The following is a 17,610-nucleotide window of genomic DNA, read 5'->3' as shown; positions in this document are numbered from 1 at the left end:
ATTTTGAGGCTACATTGTTAGAAACTTAAGAGATTAAGTAAAGGTGCTTTGGTATATTAATTTTTTTATGGATGTGACCACTACATGATTTATGAGGTATCTTGTACAGATTTCTGACTAAAGAAATTAAAAACAGGTCAGAAAGCCAAAGAAACTCTTATTGTACATAGGTCATGCCAAGGTCAGAGCATACACTTTTGACTGTAAATGTGGTTCATAATATTGTTTGTGAGGTTTTCTTCATTTATGTCCAACAAGGATGAGAGGTCCCTTGACTCCCCTGCCTCCTGTTCTGTTGCAGTTTCTTCATTTCAACATGAGAAAAATTGTCTATGTCCCTGGGTTGCTAGAAATATTAAAAAAAATATTAAATGATATAAGGTCTAAAACACCTGGGTGTGCAGCTTAGTATATGATGACGTTTTAGCAAATCTCATTTCCAATAGGTCATTTAAAATAGTTATTTTTTATATAGAATTTTGAAATAACTGGTTTATCATAGTGATTGTAGTTCTCTATATTAGATGTTTTAAACCCTAGTGGGTTTATAAATTCCCAAGCTGTGCAAAATTTGGGCAGTGTATAATTGTCAAAAGTCTGTTCATAGATTTCTTTTTATTTTTTTTTATTTATTTTTTTTTTTTTTTTTTGGTTCTTTTTTTTTTTTCGGAGCTGGGGACCGAACCCAGGGCCTTGCGCTTCCTAGGTAAGCGCTCTACCACTGAGCTAAATCCCCAGCCCCAGATTTCTTTTTAAAGATAGTCTAATTTTGTAGCTTTGGGTAGCCTAGAGCTTACAGTGATCCACCTGCCTCTGCCTCCTTGGTTCTGAGATTAAAGGCATGTGCTACTACACCTGGCTAAGACCATCCAGGGTTAAAGTAGTACATATTGCCCCTAAAGATAAATAGCTATTTGAATTTTTTAAAAAATGATTCTTAACTAGGCCCAGTACCCGGGTAGGAGAATTATAAATTCAAGTCGAGCTAGTTCTATATTTTTGAGACAGGGTCTCTCTGTATTGGGGCCCTTGTTGTCTTGGGACCCACAACTCATGATGTAGACTAGACTGGCCTTGTGTTTACAAAGATCTCCCTCTGCCTCCTGCTTCCTGAAAGGCACCGTTAATGTGTACACCGCTAGGCCTGGCTGTGTTCTGTTTCTTAACTCAACAATGTTTTATCCCTTGATGTGTGTCAAATTCAGGGCCTCTCATAGTCTAGGCAGGCACTCGACTCCTGAGATAGAGCTTGCGCCCTCAGCTATATCATTTTTAACCGTGAAGCTCTGACACCAGCATGTGGTAACCATTCATTATGTTTAATAGTTTTCTTCCTGACTTACAACAGATTCAAGGATCTTACTTAGTACAGTAACCTTGCAAGCCCTGCATGGTATACCAAGTATTAGGTGGAGCCACAGTTACATGACATACACAGTCCATGTCAGTCAGCGTTGCCTTGGTAGCCCTAACACACCATGCTTAGCTACCTTAGTAAGTCTTCAATAAGCCAATTAAAGGGATTCATAGAAATTCAATTCCCCCCTCCCCCGTCCCCCGAGATGTATTCAGTGGCTCCATTGGAAGAAAGACAGCAAGATCTGGTGACTTCCCTGAGCCTGTCTCTGGTGTCCTAACAGGGTTAAGTTTAAATATGAGGCAAGAGGGAGACATAACCAAGCAGTCCTGGTCCCTGTATGGCTCAGCACATCTCTGCAGCTTCCGTAGGCCTTTGACTAGTAAATCCTGGGAGACAAGTTCCTCCTCTGGTTGTCCCTAGGACCTCAGTTGTCCTTCTTCCTGCATGAGATTCCTTGAGAAATTCCTGCTTCTAGATGTCCACTGTTTGAGTAGTTTGATAGCCTAAGAGGGGGTTCCAAGTGTCTCTCCGCATATCTTTATTTCTGGCACATTTTATCAACAAAGAAGCTGCACCTTGGATTCCTGTTCTATGATTTCAGAGGGATCCTCTGTCAGGGTTCATTATTCACCTGAGCATGTGCCTTTTGATTCAGTGTCTGTCCAGTCAGAGCCGTTCTTGTGTCTCTAACTTTGAAAGGAGACTTGTACTTTGTTCACCTTTATTTCTGGAATTGGGCGGTTTTTGCCATGCAGAAACTCCGAAGAGCACTGTCCACACTGTGTGCCTGTCTTCAGCGCTGTCCTGGCTGCTCTGTACAGGAACCTGAAGCTCCTTTGACTGCAGCCATTTCCTTATCTTCCTATTGAGCAGTGCTTTCTCTGTCTTCCTCCCTCCCTCCTTTAGACAGGGTTTCACTGTGTAGCCCTAAAACCCCTCGTAATCTACCTGTCTCTGCCTTCCAAGCGCCGGATTAAATTCTTGCAATTCCACAGCTGACTCCAACCCATGTTTTCTACAGGGCCTGCTGCCCAGATCCGTGCAAGGTGGTCACAGGTTGAGTGGAGGGAGGATGTAGAGCAGTAGAAAAAGGGAACACGAGGTGCTTGGCTGCTTTCTGATCCTGAACTTACCTTACACGAAGCCTTATGCTTCCGTTTCCTGTGTGGACTCAGCATTGGTGGCGCTGCCTTCAGCTTACTGTCTTTTCCTCAGTGGGATGTGTGTTTTATGTGGGAAATTCCTGTTTGCAGAATAGTATGCTATAAATATAAACCATTTTCATCTATAAAGTTATTCTTAGGGATTAGAACAATAAATGGCTCAGCAGTTAAGAGCACTGGCTGATCTTCCAGAGGACCCAGGTTCAATTCCCAGCTCTCAACTGTCTGTAATTCCAGTCCTTAGGGATCCGTTGCCCTCTACAGCCTTCAAGGCCACCAAGCACAAACTGGTTTTACAGAGCATACATTCATGAAAAATACTCAATCCCCCCCCAAAACAAACAAACAAAAAGCAAAAACCCCAGACATTCTTCTTGGTGTTTTATTATTTAAAATAGCTGTAATGAACATCCTTGTCTTTTTTTTTTTTTCCGGAGCTGGGGACCGAACCCAGGGCCTTGCGCTTGCTAGGCAAGTGCTCGTTTGTCATTTTTTAAATATTTATTTTTTCTTAGGTTTAGGTATGTGTGTCTGCATGTAGGTATGTATACTAGGAGGCCAGAGGTCTGGAGCTGGACTTAGAAATGGTTAAGATCACTTGACATGGGTTCTGGGAACTGAATTCTGATCCTCTATAAGAGCAAGCAGTTTTCTATCACAGACTCTGTTCCTTCTAAATAGTCTTCATTTTTCAAAATAGTGTTCGTTTGTTTTATTTCCTCTGAAGTCTCCTGTATCTCGGACTGGCCTTGAACTCCAGTTGTAATTAGTTGATAATGACCTTGAACTGCCTCAGGCCTCTTGGGTACTGGGATTATAGGCATGTACTGATGTGTCTTGTACATGCAGTGGTGGGCTTCAAATCTAGGGCTTTGTGCATGAATGCTAGGCTGTACTGTGCCTCTGAGCTACATCCTCAGTCTCTACCCCTTTGTTTTCTCAGATGTTGTAAAATTAGACCACTGTCCTTACTGTCTGATGTCATTGTCTAATATGCTATTTATCTTGTTGACTCTGTTCGTCCCTAGAATATAGTGCATAAGCTTTACAAAGCAGGGATTTTTGTTGAGAATACCTGGCACATAGAGGTGATCATGTCTTTTGAACAGTTGAATGTGAATTAAGTAATACTGTGACATGTATTAGAATTTATTTAGAAAGACGTTTTTGTTGTTATTGCAAAAGTGTGTGGTCGTTGGTCTAGGGTAGGGATAGATGCAGACAGCAGTATTTAGAGGGTCTTTAAATAAAGCTATTCCAAAACTTCAAAACCAGAGTGCTTTAAGATGGCTCCAAGTACATTGATAAGCTATTATAGACACTGTGCTATATCACAAACGTTGGCTTGGGACTCTGGACTGGAGTTCTGGCCTATTTCTGTTATTAAGCTTGGTGTCTGGCCTTCTGCCAGTCACTTACTTACTGTGGATCTGCTTTATTTAGTTTGAAAACTTCTGGGAGGATACATTGTGAAGTTCCCTTTCTCTTGACATTTTGAGAAGCTCTCTGGTATACTCTGGTATTTTTAAATTAGTCATTGTCAGTTTCCAGAATATATTCCAAAAATGAAGCTTTATAAATTAGTTAAGCTTGCACATAGTCTCAGTTTGGGTTTTATGGCTGTGAAGAGACACCATGACCACAGGAACTTTTATAAAGGAAAACACTTAATTGGGGCTGGTTTTCAATTTCAGAGGTTCAGTCCATCGTCATCATGGCAGGAAGCATGGCATCATGCAGGCAGACATGGTGCTGGAGAAGGAGCTGACAGTTCTACATCTTGATCCACAGGCATCAGTAATGAATGAGCCACTAGCCTGGTTTTGAGCGTGAGACCTCAAACCCCACCCTCTAGTGACAAACTTCCTCCAACAAAGCCACACTCACTCCAAAAGGCCATATCTCCTAATAGGGCCACTCTCTAGGACCTTTGGGGACCATTTTTATTCAAACCACCACACACCTTTAAGTTTCTTCCTTTTTTTCTCTCTCTAGCTATCCGATATTGTGAAAAATGTCAGTTGATTAAACCTGACCGGGCCCATCACTGCTCAGCATGTGACAGGTGAGCGTTACTTAGTTTGCTTCCCTTTAGCTCTAACCTGGCACTTGGTGACAGACAGACAGGCATCATGCTTCTTCATATGAACTATCATAAATGATGATGTAAGCTAGACTCAACTAGAAGAGTTTCTCTGCCAGTTGAATAGACTTTTAACCTTAAACATGCTTTCTGTACTATGCTTAATGTCATGTTAATGAGCCAATGATTACAACTTCCTTGTAAAATTTGATTGATTACTTCTTGAATTAGAGACTATAATGATGTTTTCTTGTTTCTATTATCAATGTTGATATTTAAACAAAAAAATTAGTGAAGTAAATACTATAATTGTTTTCATCTGCCATCACTTCCACTTTAATCCTTGTTTTCATGTGAGAAGTTAGTATAAAACCCCGACTAGTCCAAACCACTTAGAAAAGCTGGTCAACTTCCTGGGTGTTAGATTTCTCATTCTTACTTTGTGAGATCTGTAGTCTCATTTTCTACATGTATAAAATAAGTACTCTGGAGGGAGGGAAGCTTGGTTTGGCTTTGGTTCTTTGTGACAAAAGGATAGTAGTGATCACCATGAGGAAACTTTATGTTAAAGAATGGATGGCTTAGCCCTTAATACTGGCTACTCATGCAGAATTCGCTGAGTTCAATTCCTAGCAACCACATGGTAGCTCACAACCATTTATAATGGGTTCTGATGCCCTCTTCTGACCTGCAGGTATATATGCAGACAGAGCACTCACATTAAATAGATAAATCTTTTAAAAAAAAAAAATGCAGGAACATGCCCATCCCCATCCAGGCGTTAGTGTCTGCTCAGTGCTAAGGATCAGTACTGTTGATCTGAGCATGCTCATAGTGCTAGGGCCATCTGTTTCTCTCCTTAGTGGATTGTTATTTTTAAAGACTTACTTGTTTTATATGAGCACACTGTAGCTGTCTTCAGACACACCAGAAAAGGGCATCGGATCCCATTACAGATGGTTGTGAGCCACCATGTGGGTGCTGGGATATGAACCCCAGACTTCTGGAAGAGCAGTGCCATCTCTGCAGCCCTCAGCTGAGGTTTAAAGTGGGCCTTTCTGATGCGCCAAGAGTCATACTCATGTGGGAGTAATTTGGTCTGGTCCAGTGGGCTAGGTGCGATGCAGCTGACTTCACAGTATAAAACCTTGTTACAGGGTATCACAAGCTACCTATGTTTCTCCGTTGCTTCTTGAGATTTAGTTTTAAGGGAATATTTTTAAGTTCAGTAAAATAATGAGAACTAGAGTCAGAATTTTTCTGTATGAATTTTCTTATGCTTGTTTCCTAGATGTGTTCTTAAGATGGATCATCACTGTCCATGGTATGTATGAGAAATAGGAAATTGCCTAAGCCATGGGGGTCAGGGTTGGGCATCAGAAGCAGGAAATTGAGAATGATTTTTTTTCTTGTGGTACTGTTTTTTAAATCCTGAGTCCCAACACATTCTAAGCATACGGTCTCTCTACAACTAAAACCGTATACCCAGCTCTAATATTCCTATATTTGATTCAGTTCAGTTACTTATATTTGAGCACAATTGAATTACTATAATATACATAGACAGACAGACAGACAGACACACACACACACACACACATGTATATATGGATAGGGATATATATTTTTCCCTTTAAAAATATCTTCTGATAGATACATAATCCAAAAGTTGATGTTAAAAATTAACATTAGAGTTGCAAAATCTATATAATGTTAATTTAAAACACATCCATAGTTAAGTACTGTTTGTTTCCTACTTCTCACTTGACTATTGCCAAGGAATGATGGTGTAAGGCCTCTCGTCCTCTTTCTCCTTAGGATTAAAAGACATACATTAATTTACTGTCTTAACCACCTCTATCCGGTCAGCGGTGTCATGTGGGCAGCTGCCAGAACTCTCACATCTCACAGAGCCAAGCTATTTGATGAGACTGACCCATCCTTCTCCCACAAGCCCTGAGACCATTTTGCGTTTATGATTTATTTGTCTTATTTTTATAATGCTACTTTCTGTATTCTTCCAGGGTGAATAACTGTGTGGGATTTACTAATTACAAGTTCTTCATGCTGTTTTTGTTGTATTCTCTGCTGTATTGCCTTTTCGTGGCTGCAACAGTTTTAGAGTATTTTATAAAATTTTGGACGGTAAGTCTTTTTTCTGTTTTAAACATATGTAAAAGATACGTATTTGAAAGAGTTACTTAGTATTTTTTTATAAGTAGATCGGATTAGATTTTATAATGGTGCAGACAGGGCTATCATTTCCTTCATATAAATTGCATGTGTACTTGTAAATACCGTACATTACATAACTAGAAGTGTCTCTGTGGGATGCAGATCACTAAGCTGTCTTAAAGAAGTAAGTCCTGTAGCTTGGCTTGATAAGACTCACTGCATTTTTGCAGTCAGAGTGATGCCCTTGGGCCCAGTCTAATACTCACTTCCTGTTTGCATACTTTTTTTTCCTCAGAATTTTAAAAAAGATTTATTTTTATTTTGTGCATATGGATGTTTTGCCATATACCTATGTGCACCATGGATGTGCCTGGTTCCTGCAGAGATCAGAACAGGGTATCATATCTTCTGGAACTAGAGTTACAGAAGATTGTGAGCTGGCATGTATGTTCTTTTCAGATTTTTAAAAAGTGACAAATAGTTGAAAATAATCATGTTTTAACAACAACAAGGGAATAAACTTTATCTGTGAGAGGAAAGCATGCAGAAACAAGCATCTAGTAGGTCAGTGACTGGGGAGTGACTGGGATGTGCTGTGTACCAGGAACAAGGCCCACATTAGTGCAATAGTGTGCACTGCTGTCTGGGGGAGAATGACCTGTGAGTGTGTCCTGGCTTCTCTGGAATGTTAGAGAGGTGTGACAGTGCTCACTGCTCTGAGGGACTGCCAGGAGAAGAGACATGGTTATTCCCATTTTCTTGGGGCTATCAGGTACCATTGCAAATGCTTATCTATTCAGAATACATAATCAAGTTCATATCTTTTTAATTTGTAAATTTATATTCTTGAGGGGAAATAACTACAAAAGTGTGAAAAGAACTCTTAGAAATCTTAGAAGTAGTGTAGGGGGGTTGGGGATTTAGCTCAGTGGTAGAGCGCTTGCCTAGCAAGCGCATGGCCCTGGGTTCGGTCCCCAGCTCCGGAAAAAAAAAAAAAAAAAAAAAAGAAGTAGTGTAGGAACAGACAGCTGTTCTTTATTAATAACATTGTCTTGCTATTTGATTTTTATATGTTTATGTGCTATTGATACAGTTTAGAAGTAACTTTAAAATATATAAACTACCTTTTCATTAAATCTTTACATATCTGAATATTCTTCATCTCTATTTTTCCCCTTGTGTCATCAGTCCCATTAAATGTAGGCTCAGTCCTGACTGAACCTACACTGCTGAACCCAGTATCCAACCTTCAGTTGATCATTACTGAGCTGGCAGACATGATCAAGCTGTCATAGAAATGCACATTTCAAACCCACTTCCTGTTTTCTTTCCATTCTTTTTCCCTGTGCTTATTTCATGTAATGGGAAAAAAATCTGTACCAGTTCATTGGTTGACAGGCTACAGTAGTGATGTCATCTCTGAGTTCTTATTTGTCCTCTGATACATGGGTCTAGCAGCAGGCAGATCTATATAATTATATATTCTTTTTTCTTTTTTTCGGAGCTGGGGACCGAACCCAGGGCCTTGCGCTCGCTAGGCAAGCGCTCTACTGCTGAGCTAAATCCCCAACCCCAAATTATATATTCTTATAATTTAAATTCCATGAAGGCAAGAAATTTTTGTCTTTTTCATCAGTAGAACATCTAGGATGTTACCTGGCATACAACACAGTAGGTGTTTAGTAAATGTTTGTTGAATGGTAAAATATTAGCGTACACTGCTCTTTCAATTATGACTTTTGGAGTAATACTTAACTGCACAAAAGTGATTGATTTTAAATTAATGTAAACATGTAAATGAAAAGCATCCAGTAGATATCTCTCTGTGAGATGGTCTTAGCTAGTCTAGTCTAGAACTCACTGTGTAGCCTAAGCTCCTGGCAGTCCTCCTGCCTCAGCTTTTTGAGATGTCTTTGGTTTTATTTTTCTCTTTGTAAGTCCCAGACTGTTCCTGTCCTCACCATGTCTGTGTCCTGATGCCTTGTTGTTGTGGTTGTTGTTGTGGTTGTTGTTGTGGTTGTTGTTGTGGTTGTTGTTGTGGTTGTTGTTGTGGTTGTTGTTGTTGTGGTTGTTGTTGTGGTTGTTGTGGTTGTTGTTGTTGTGGTTGTGGTTGTTGTGGTTGTTGTTGTGGTTGTTGTGGTTGTGGTTGTTGTGGTTGTGGTTGTTGTGGTTGTGGTTGTTGTGGTTGTTCTTTTCCGGAGCTGGGGACTGAACCCAGGGCCTTGCACTTGCTAGGCAAGCGTTCTACCACTGAGCTAAATTCCCAGCCCCCTGATGCCATGTTTTTATACTACTTCCTTAAAGTGCAGCACCTGTTGGTTTATGAACAGAGTTGTAACTTTGTTCTGCGTGTGTAAGACTGTGTTTATTAGTCATAGCCATATCTTTTTATGAGCTCTATTTTTGTTTTGACTTTTTCTGATTAGTTTTATTTTTAAGATTTATTTATTATGAGTACAGTGCTCTATCTGCATGTACACCTGCAGGCCAGAAGAGGGCATCAGATCCCATTACAGATGGTTGTGGGCATCAGATCCCATTACAGATGGTTGTGAGCCACTGCGTGGTTGCTGGGAATTGAACTTAGGACCTCTGAAAGACCAGCCAATCCTCTTAACCTCTGAGCCATCTCTTCAGCCCCTTTCTGATAGTTTTTTATTTCCACAGAAAAGATACTAATCTTTATGATCTTGATATTGATAAGACTTCCTTTAGTAAAATATAGAAATCCCCAGTGGTGAAAACTAAAGTTCGTAATTGAGGGAACACTAAAATTGGCAGTTTCTCCTATCAGGAGCCACTGTGCATCTGTAGACCTGTACTCTGTTGGCTGAGATAGGTTTGCCTGGGCCTAAGCTGTAGAGGCCAGCTTTTACCACAACACAGCAAAGTCTCCAGGGTGAAAGGCAGCCCCAGTGTTCATGCCCCTAACATTATCATCTTCGTGGCACAGGCTGTCTTGAAGATACTTACCATCCTCTGACACTTGCTGAAAGCCTCCATTCATATTTTAGCTTGTATCTTCCAAACACATTTTGGTTTTCTCAAAGTTTTCTATTTTTAAACTCTTTTCATTTGTGTTTCTGGCTGCTCTCTGTTTGATATGAGACAGTACAAGTGGTCATCCATTTTCTTCTCACACTTTCATTGTTCACGTTTTCACAGTTAAACCATGATTTGGCAGAGGAGGTAACTGTGGCACACAAATGTGTTCACATATACTCTTCCTAACACCTGGAATAAAGTTTAAGGTGTGTATATGTTTTGTTATTACCCTGCTCTGGTGAGACCCACAGAGCTAGAGCCTACTGCTGCTCAGAAGGTAATTACTCAAAGGCCCCACAGAGAACAGATACAGCCTAATAGAAGCGAGGGACGATTATTCAGGGGGCTCAGCGAGGGCAACAACTTTGGAGTCTAAAAAGCTTTAGGAATAGCCAGTCTGAATAATCTCAGTGGATTTTTGGATGACTAAACTAAAGGAATACTGCTTCCTGGTGGGGGTGGCAACAGGGAGGGCAGGCTTGGAGTTCAGGCTCTGGATTGGTTAGCATATGAAAGTTGTTCTTTTTAGTGTGGAGTTCTTTTCTGAGTACCAGCCAGCGTGTGAGGGCAGTATCGCCCTAAGTCAGTGAAGCCCAAGATCCCAGAGTGTTTGTCCAGGAAGTTAAGGAGCCATGGTTTGTACAGAGGATTGTTGTTACTACAGTTATCAGAGTGAGAAGCTGAGATTGGAGAGATTAGGTAACTACCCAGGTCACAGAGTATAGAGAAACAGATGATAAGGTCAGGTCTGTATTGCAAAGCCAGGTGCTTCTTAAGGTCATTTGTTAGTTATAAGCAGTGTACAGTACCGAGTCATGGAACATAGTTATGTCCAGGAAATACCTTTATGTTTTAGAGATTTTTACTAAAACATTGTAATTGAGGCTGCCTGGAGAGATGATGGCTCATTGGTTTAGAATACTTGTTGCTCTTGCAAAGGACCCAGGTTTGAGTGTTCATATCTACATGCTGGCTCACATCCATTTATAGTCTTGAACATGGTCCAGTATATATGTGCACACAAAAGCCACTCATTAAAATCAAATCCTTAAAAATGTGTGGTTTTTAAACTGTAAGCAAACTTCATCTGGCATACTGTGCACACCTTTAATCCCAGCACTCAGGAAACAGATCGCAGTGAGTGTGAAGCCAGCCTGGTCTACGGAGTGAGTTCCAGAACAGCTGGAGCTCTATGTGAGCTACTTGTCTCAAAAACAAAACCAAAAACTAGATAAGTTCTGCTCAGTGATAGTTTGTGTGCATAAGGGTTTTGGTCAACCCTCAGCAACGTCAGGGAGATGCAGCCCAGCACTGTCCCAAGAAGGTGCTTCCTTGTGGACTTCTACGGACATGAGTTTTAGGGCAAGTCAGCATTGGTGAGTTTGTTGAGTACAGAGAAAACACAGTTCATGCTTTAAAATAGCAGTTCTTAACCTGTGGGTCATGACCCCTTTGGGGGCCAAACGATTCTTACAGGGGTTGGTTGAGTATCAGATATCCTACATATCAAATATTTACATTACTATTCATAAGTAGCAAAACTATAGTTATGAAGTAGCAGCAAAAATACTTTTATGGTAGGGAATCACCACAATAAATATGAGGAACTGTATTAAAGGAACATCAGGAAAGTTTGTGAAGCACTGCTTTAGAGTTGAGCAGGTGGTGAGAGAAAGATGGGCAGGAAAATAGCATCATGCTCTCAAGGCCTTGATGTGGACTTCTCCAGGGTGACCTGCAGATAGCCTTTTGATGGTTGCTTATGAGTTTGTGGCTAAGTTACATTATTTGAAAGATGTAGTCTAGACGAGTTAAAATGAACCAGAGTTGAATATTTTGCTAGTAAAACAAAACTGAACTAGCTTAGTTATTTCTCTTATTTTAAAGAATATGCTTCTGTGAGTTTGAGGCTAATGTGGTTTCCATTGCATGTTCTAGGCCAGCCAGAGCTACATGGTAAAGCCCAGCCTCTAAAACCAAAATGAAGTCTTCAAAGTGGTTTTTGAGGTGTATTTTTTTAGACTTGGGGCTCACAGAAGAATGCTAATACACATAAATTCAAGATCACACTGTGTCCAAAATATGCAAAGTTTTATACATCTTTCTTTTCTTTTTTTTTTGTTGTTGTTGTTCTTTTTTTTTTTTTTTCGGAGCTGGGGACCGAACCCAGGGCCTTGCGCTTCCTAGGTAAGCGCTCTACCACTGAGCTAAATCCCCAGCCCCATACATCTTTCTTTGAGATGTTAGAAAGACAAGCATCTGTTGCCAATGCCAGCTTTATTAGTTGTGTTAAGTTTCTGGACTCTGAGTACAAGGTGCAAACTGGACCTCATGGTTAAGCAACCAATCTACCTTCACATACCTGGGTGCTTGAAATGGAATAGATTGCATATTAAAGTGAATGGACAAGATGGGCTCACAGTGAAGATTTGACCCAAGGCATAAGGGAATTGGTAGATGTCTCAGGGAAGAGCCTTTAATCTGTTGGTGTCACTGGACTGTTTTGGTTATACTAAGGGAACCTTCTCTCCTTGTATTCTTGTCTATTCTGTAACTCACTGTAGACCAGGCTGACCTCACACTCAGAAATCTGCCTGATTCTGCTTTCGAGTGCTGGGATTAAAGGCCTGCACCACCACCACCCAGCTCCCAAGGATCTTTTTACAGCTACATTAGACTCAGGAAGGACACTAAGGAGAAGCCCAGTGTCTTAGGGTTTTACTGCTGTGGACAGACACCATGACCAAGTCAAGTCTCATAAAGGACAACATTTAATTGGGGCTGGCTTACAGGTTCAGAGGTTCAGTTCCAGTATCATCAAGGCAGGAACATAGCAGCATCCAGGCAGGCATGGTGTAGAAGCTAAGAGTTCTACATCTTCATCTGAAGGCAGCTAGTGGAAGACTCACTTCCAGGCAGCTATGAGTAGGATCTTAAAGCCCACACCCACAGTGATACACTTCCTTCAACAAGGCCACACCTTCTTACAGGGCCACTTCCTAGACCAAGCATATACAAACCATCACACCCAGAATCCTGGAAGAGAAGGGCTAAGTGATAGAGGGGCCTTAGAGATGTCTGGTGTTAGGAGTGTATGTCTCATGTCTGTCTGCCTCCAGTAGAGTGGGGAAAGGAGTAACATGCTAACTTGTCTGTGCTGAGCTGAGTCAGCACAGCTGCCATCAGAGGCTGCCATTGTTTCCCAGCTGAGACCGCAGGAGCAATGAAGTTGCTGAGTCATCAGATCTCATTTCGAACCACTAAGAAACCTGAGGTTAAAGACTTACATACAAATGTACCCGCTAAATGTTTATTTAGTTCTTTTAGACATGGAAAAGTGCATGTTTAGAGGGGCTCTGAGATGTGCTTGAAGAGAGAAATGTTTTTACTTGTATTTTTCTTATTTTTTTGGGAAAATGTAGATCCTAAATTAGAGGACAGCTCCTTATATTCCTTCCAAATGCACACAACTGATAAAGCCTAGTTTCCAGGATAACGTTTTTATAAGTTAATTTTCTTAATGCATTGTCTTTGTTTGCACAAGCTTTGCCGCAGGAAATCTACAGAGAATTGCCCAAAGGTAAAACACATTATTGCCATGACATTCTCATAGTCTTTTACAGAGTGAATGTATGTAGTTAAAATTTGCTCTATAATTGGCAAGATAGACTGATTACTGTGTTTCAAATGTATAGTGGTTTTTCTGGGAAAAAAAAGGTAAGTATCAGAATAATGCAAGGTTGTAGTGACATGATGTTTAGTGGTAAAGCTTTGGAGTCCCCAGGTTCAATCTCAGTCTGTCTGTCTGTCTGTCTGTCTGTCTGTCTCTCTCTCTCTCTCTCTCTCTCTCTTCCTCTCTCTCTCACACACACACACTCTCTCTCTCTCTCTCTCTCTCTCTCTCACACACACACACACACACTTCAGGTAAGTCTGTCAGAGTTGTGTGTGTATAGTTCGTGATATAAGCACATGAGTGTACAGGTGCTCACACACGTGGGAGGCCATATTAGATGTCTCCCTCTACCATTTGCATTTTAGTGCCTTGAGACAGGGCCTCTCACTGAACCAGAGGCTCACTGGCTAGCATACTGTCCTGGTCTGCCTCTCAGCTCCTTACAGGGCTGTGTGTAGCCATTCTCACTACTTACGTGAGTGCTGAGGTTTCAATTCAGGTCTATGGGCTTCCAGAAAAAAATACCTTTACCCTTCTAGTTCTCTAATCCCTGTCCAACGCTTTTTGTTTTAAATTAATTTTTTTAAATTATAGTTGTGTATATGATGTATGTACATGCTTGCAAGCACACAGGTTAACTTTGGAAGTCAGTTCTCCTTCCAAATAGGTTCTAGGGATGCAACTCGGGATGTTGGGCTTGAACAAGCACATTTTAACCTCTTGAGTCTTCTTACCGCCTCTTTGGTCAGAAATTTAAAAAAGTAAAAGAGCAAGTGTGCGAGAGTGTGTGTGTGTGTGTGTGTGTGTGTGTGTAGCTGGAGTTGTAAGTAATTGAATTGGGAGCCATTGAGCTAGGTGCTGGGAACCTCTGGAAAAGCAGCCAGAGCTCTTAAAAAGGAGTCATCTCTTCAGCCTGTTATTGTTCCCCTCAAACTGCCCTCCTCTGAGACAGTCTCATGTATCCAAAGATGACCTTAAACTTACTGTGCAGTCAAAGATGACCTTATTCTTGAGTACTAGTATTAAAGGAGTGCACTCCCATATCCAGTTTCTTGTCAGGCTAGGGACTGAACCTAGGACCACATGCACACTAGGCAAGCATCTTTCTGACTGAACTACACCCCCAGCCCCTTTATGGTCAAAGGCTTCTTCCTAGCCATATTTCTGTAAGAAGGAATGACAGAAACTGTTCATTCTTCAATACCTTATGGCAGCTCTCACAAATGACAGTTACCTACAAAGACTCCCAAGAAAAAGAAACAAGGATGAGAAGGTGGGCATCAGCACATCCAAGAACATGGGCAGCAGTAAAACTGAATATATCACATCCTACTTGTTTTTAGAGCATATTAATTAAGCAACTGCTCTTATGCAAATTGAAGTACCCATGTTCCTCTGGATGCTGAGGAAAATCTGAATATGTATATAGGGTGTCAAAGAAAATTGCTAGGGAGAAGAGTCCGTCTTCTCATTTTATTGCTGAATCGCTGAGATTATTAGATGTTTAATGATTAATTAATTTATTTATTTATTATGTGTCTGGGTGGGTATTTGCCTACCTTTATATCTGTGTAGTACGTAGTACGTGCCTGGTGCGCCCCAGAGGTCAGAAGAGGGTGTTGGGTCTCCTAGGACTGGAGTTACAGACAATGTGGTAAGATGCCATGTGGTGCTGGGAAGAACAGTCAGTGTTCTTAACCCTGAGCTGTCTGTCCAGCCCCTAGGGACAGTGTTTAAATTACTGGAGTGTTTACAGGCTCAGCCTGCTATGAAGGTCCCATCATTTGCTTCTGTACTCATTGCTCAGAATACATGGTCTTATTTTATTACTCTTCATGTATGACTTTTTTTTTTTTTTGGCAGATTCAATATGAAGAACTAGATTATAAATTACATTTTAGAGATTCAGTATCCTTACAATTAACCCTTCTTTCTTCTTTCCTCAGAATGAACCAACAGTTTTAACGTTCCCCAGCGCAAAGTTCCCCAGCGCAAAGTTCCATGTTCTGTTCCTGTTCTTTGTGTCTGCAATGTTCTTCGTCAGTGTGCTTTCACTGTTCAGCTACCATTGCTGGTTGGTTGGAAAAAATAGAACAACAATAGGTAAATAGACTACAGTATTTTTTTTTATTTTTTTTATTTTTATTTATTTTTTTTTTCGGAGCTGGGGACGGAACCCAGGGCCTTGGGCTTGCTAGGCAAGCGCTCTACCGCTGAGCTAAATCCCCAACCCAGTATTTTTTTTAAATGACCACAAATGAATGTGAAATGTATAGAAAGATTATAGTAGGTGATAAAAGAAATGAAGAGTAATTATGTGTTTAAACTTGACCGTGTTGGGTACAGTGGGTGTGTAAGACTGGGGTTGAAGAGGATTGCAGAAATGACTATGTGTATGATTTATGGCGAAATTTATTGTTTATACATTATAAGTAAAAGCTATTACTCTGAATGATAGATTTTCATGCCTTAAAGTAGTTCATTCTCAGACCCGAACCATTTTAAGATTTATTTATGTATATGACCGCACTGTCCTTGATACACCAGAAGAGGGCACCAGATCTCATTACAGATGGTTGTGAGCCACCATGTGGTTGCTGGGATTTGAACTCAGGATCTCTAGAAGAGCAGTCAGTGCTCTTAACCACTGAGCCATCTCTTTGGCCTGACCAAAACCATGTTAAATCCTTCAGTTTGTCTTCTTGCTAAGACAGAGCAGGATACTCCTTGTGTATTCTTGACCCCCACAGATATACAACCTGACTGGCATATGTTCTAAAGTTTAATACTTAGGAAATGTTGACTTAGTAGAGTTTCTTTCTTTCTTTTTTTTTTTTTTAAGATTTATTTATTATATGTAAATACACTGTAGCTATCTTCAGACACACCAGAAGAGGGCATCAGATCCCATTACAGATGGTTGTGAGCCACCATGTGGTTGCTGGGATTTGAACTCAGGACCTCTGGAAGAGCAATCAGTGCTCTTAACCTCTGAGCCATCTCTCCAGCAAACCCCCCCCCCTTTTTTTTTGGTGGCAGGGTCTCTCTACATAGCCCTAGCTGTCCTTGAACTCTCTTTTTGTTATTTCGGTGTTCTCCCTCCCCCTCCCCGGAGCTGAGGACCAAACCCAGGCCCTTGTGCTAAATCCCCAACCTCTCTTAGTAGAGTTTCTATTGCTGTGAACAGACACAGCAGCTTTTATAAGGGAAACATGAAATTGGGGCTGGCTTACACTCCAGAGGTTTAGTTCATTGTTGTTAGAGCAGGAAACATGGTGGCACGCAGGCATACACTGAGAATTCTGTGCCTAGATGGGAAGACAGAGCAACACTGGTCCTACCTTGAGCTTCTGAAACCTTAAAGCCTGCCCTCTGTGACTAACTTTCTCCAAGACCACACCTCCAATAGTGCCATTCCCTGAGTTTGTGGGGCCATTTTCATTGAAACTACTACACGTCTTTTTATTTCTACTTTGTTTCATTTTTCAGTGAAATTTAGTGCATAGTATTTTTGTTACTGCTTTTGTTCTTTTCTGTTTTTTTCTAATTTTTAAAATAAAACTACAAAGCTGGAGAAATGGCTGGATAGGTAAGGGTGCTTGCTGCCAAGCCTGATGATCTTGAGTTCAGTCTGAAGAGCCCACGTGGAAGAGGAGCCCACATGGAAATATAACCAACTCCAACAAAAAAACCAAACCAAAGCAGATTTACATAGAAAAATGGAATTACTGTCCAACTCCAGTTCTAAGGGACCCAGTGCCTTCTCTGGCCTCTGAGCACCAGACACATATGGGCTGTACATACGTATTCAGGCCAAATATCTATACATATAAAATTAAAAGAAAAACTATTAATTTCAAAATTGACAAATCTGGTAGTAGTACCATTTTCACTGGTACTGACCAGCTAGATCTAAGGAGCAACTAGTTATTACAGATGGGAGTCACACACTTTAATTTGTTTCTCAAGAAGCTTGTTTCTTGTGCTGGGAGTCTGAACCCTTGTTTGTAAGAGTCATAGAGTAACTCAGCTGGGTCAGCCTAAAGGAAGCAGAGTCAGGATTTGGTTTTGCACTGTTTGAGAGGTTTCAGCCCTGGTCCACCTCCTG

At 40.8% G+C, this 17,610-nt stretch overlaps 1 protein-coding gene across 8 annotated transcripts in view; it reads left to right on the top strand.

The window, feature by feature from the left end:
- Window positions 1–17,610, top strand: part of Zdhhc20 (zinc finger DHHC-type palmitoyltransferase 20) — a 58,923-nt gene that overhangs the window by 27,527 nt on the left and 13,786 nt on the right. For 4 of the 8 annotated variants that reach the window (XM_008770750.4, XM_008770749.4, XM_006252072.5 and 1 more), the window contains exons 5-9: window positions 4,519–4,588; window positions 5,898–5,930; window positions 6,631–6,751; window positions 13,371–13,406; window positions 15,449–15,605. In XM_008770750.4, the coding sequence (XP_008768972.1) occupies window positions 4,519–4,588; window positions 5,898–5,930; window positions 6,631–6,751; window positions 13,371–13,406; window positions 15,449–15,605 (417 nt within the window). The remainder of the gene's footprint in view (window positions 1–4,518; window positions 4,589–5,897; window positions 5,931–6,630; window positions 6,752–13,370; window positions 13,407–15,448; window positions 15,606–17,610) is intronic. The other 4 variants (XM_063274270.1, XM_063274268.1, NM_001039336.2 and 1 more) reach the window with 1 other exon arrangement.

Source organism: Rattus norvegicus, chromosome 15 (assembly GCF_036323735.1).
Source record: "Rattus norvegicus strain BN/NHsdMcwi chromosome 15, GRCr8, whole genome shotgun sequence".
Classification (NCBI taxonomy): Eukaryota; Metazoa; Chordata; class Mammalia; order Rodentia; family Muridae; genus Rattus; species Rattus norvegicus.
Note: the sequence above shows the minus strand (reverse complement) of the source record. Positions and strands in the feature narration are given on the sequence as shown.